Source organism: Bison bison, unplaced genomic scaffold, assembly GCF_000754665.1.
Source record: "Bison bison bison isolate TAMUID 2011002044 unplaced genomic scaffold, Bison_UMD1.0 scf7180017864383, whole genome shotgun sequence".
Lineage (NCBI taxonomy): Eukaryota > Metazoa > Chordata > Mammalia > Artiodactyla > Bovidae > Bison > Bison bison.
This window is the reverse complement of record NW_011494955.1, coordinates 183,415-185,228: the sequence shown is the minus strand read 5'-3', so window position 1 is coordinate 185,228 and position 1,814 is coordinate 183,415. Positions and strand designations below refer to the sequence as shown.

General features: G+C 57.3%; 1 protein-coding gene across 2 annotated transcripts in view; it reads right to left on the bottom strand.

Moving 5' to 3' along the window:
* Positions 1 to 1,261, bottom strand: part of ZNF132 (zinc finger protein 132) — a 10,569-nt gene extending 9,308 nt beyond the window's left edge. For both annotated transcript variants that reach the window (XM_010857630.1, XM_010857631.1), the window contains exon 1: positions 857 to 1,261. In XM_010857630.1, coding sequence (XP_010855932.1) covers positions 857 to 1,261 — 405 coding nt within the window. The remainder of the gene's footprint in view (positions 1 to 856) is intronic.
* Positions 1,262 to 1,814: the final 553 nt, after the last annotated feature.

Sequence of the window (1,814 nt, the reverse complement as noted above, 5' to 3'; positions counted from 1 at the left end):
TTTCTTTATAGTCCAACTCTCACATCCATACAGGACCACTGGAAAAACCATAGCCTTGACTAGATGGACCTTTGTTGGCAAAGTAATGTCTCTGCTTTTGAATATGCTATCTAGGTTGGTCACAACTTTCCTTTAAAAGAGTAAGCGTCTTTTAATTTCATGGCTGCAATCACCATCTGCAGTGATTTTGGAGCCCAGAAAAATAAAGTCAGCCACTGTTTCCCCATCTATTTGCCATGAAGTGATCAGGAAATCTAGTCCACCCTAAAAATTACATCCAGGAGCCAACCACTTCTCCTACCTTACAGGCACCTCCCTGCTCTAGCCACCAAAACCACACACCGGGACTACTGCAGTCACCTCCTCCATGATCTTCGGGCCTCCAGTCTCATCCCACTTTCCAGTCTTTTCACTCAGCATCCACAGGCTTGTTAAGATCTGATTCAGATCACCTCCTCCTCTGCTCTAAATTTCCCGTGACCCGCACCACACTGAGAATAGAGGCCCAGCACCCCAGCCTCCCTTTCCGGGCCTGTCTCCAGTTCCTCTGCTCTCTATTTCCACCAGAAGAAATGGAGATCTGTCGTTTCCCTCAACACTGTCACCTTATGCCCACCTCCAAGCAATTGGCACATGCTGGTCTCTGTGTCACGGACACCTTTCCAGATCTATCCCATGTGATCCGCTCCACATAACCTCTGGCCTAGGTTCAGGATGCCAGGGGAAAGTGACTCTCAGGGGCCCAGACTCATGTGCAGGCCGAGTTCGGGACGCCACCATCCCCTAACAGACCCCAGGGTCACAAGGGCGGGGATCTCAGCAGGTGAGGACCTGTCTCATCTCACCTGCCACTCACCTGCCTCGGGTCCATCGGCGACTCTGCAAGACCGGTTACAGCCTGTGGGCTGGGCGGGGCCGTGTCAGGCGGCGGCCGTGACGAGCCTGCGCGCTCACCCGAACACCCCCACAAACACTGGGAGGGGTGACGCAGGTTGATGGTCGCACTCAGTGCTTCGACCGTCCCCAGTATGAAACGGAAGCTGCCTCCCCGGAACTTGGGACGAAGGCGGGGCGTGGAGAAACCGAGGCTTAGGAAGGAGGAGCGGTAAGCCGAGGGTAAAAGGGAGTGCCAAGGTGCGAAGAGGGTCCCAGAACGTCCCCCTGGGGGCCTTCGCCTCACGTCCCAGGGTGTGTCTCCTGCAGCCCCACCAGGCACAAAACTAAGACTGCAATGGCGACGCCGGAAGTCCCGCCCCACCATCTGAGGCCAGGCGAAAACGCCCAAATCCTGACCCTCACTGGCTCCAGGCTCGTGGACGTCTATGTCGCTTTTCCCTGAGCCTATCGCGGTGCCGTCGAGTCGTTGCCTAGGTGATTAGACTGGACGCACCGCATCACGGCTCACGCGACTTGAACTACACTACCCAGAACTTCCCTCACTGTGCGTTCACACCAGTATTGACCAATGATAGCCCAGGAAATAGGCGTTTCCGGGACGGCCACGCCTTGGAGGGCGGGACTTCCGGATTCAGATGGTTGCTTCTCTGTCGGTCGCGGGCGGATGGACCTAGTTGTTGGACCGTGGTTGGTGTCCAGGGGGCTCCTCAGGCCCGCGGAAACGGGAGTGGGTAGGTACGACAGCCTAGGAGGTCCCAACTGTGCCCTGTATGTCCCGTGACCTCAGCAAACGTCCCGTCTTCCCGGGTTCTTGTTTCCTCGGCTGTCGGGGGACCGCCCGGCGCGGGGTTGTTCTCCGGGTCGTCCGTCAAGGCCTGTCTGTGCCCGTGGCCGACCCGGAGTCGTCGCCCTGTGCA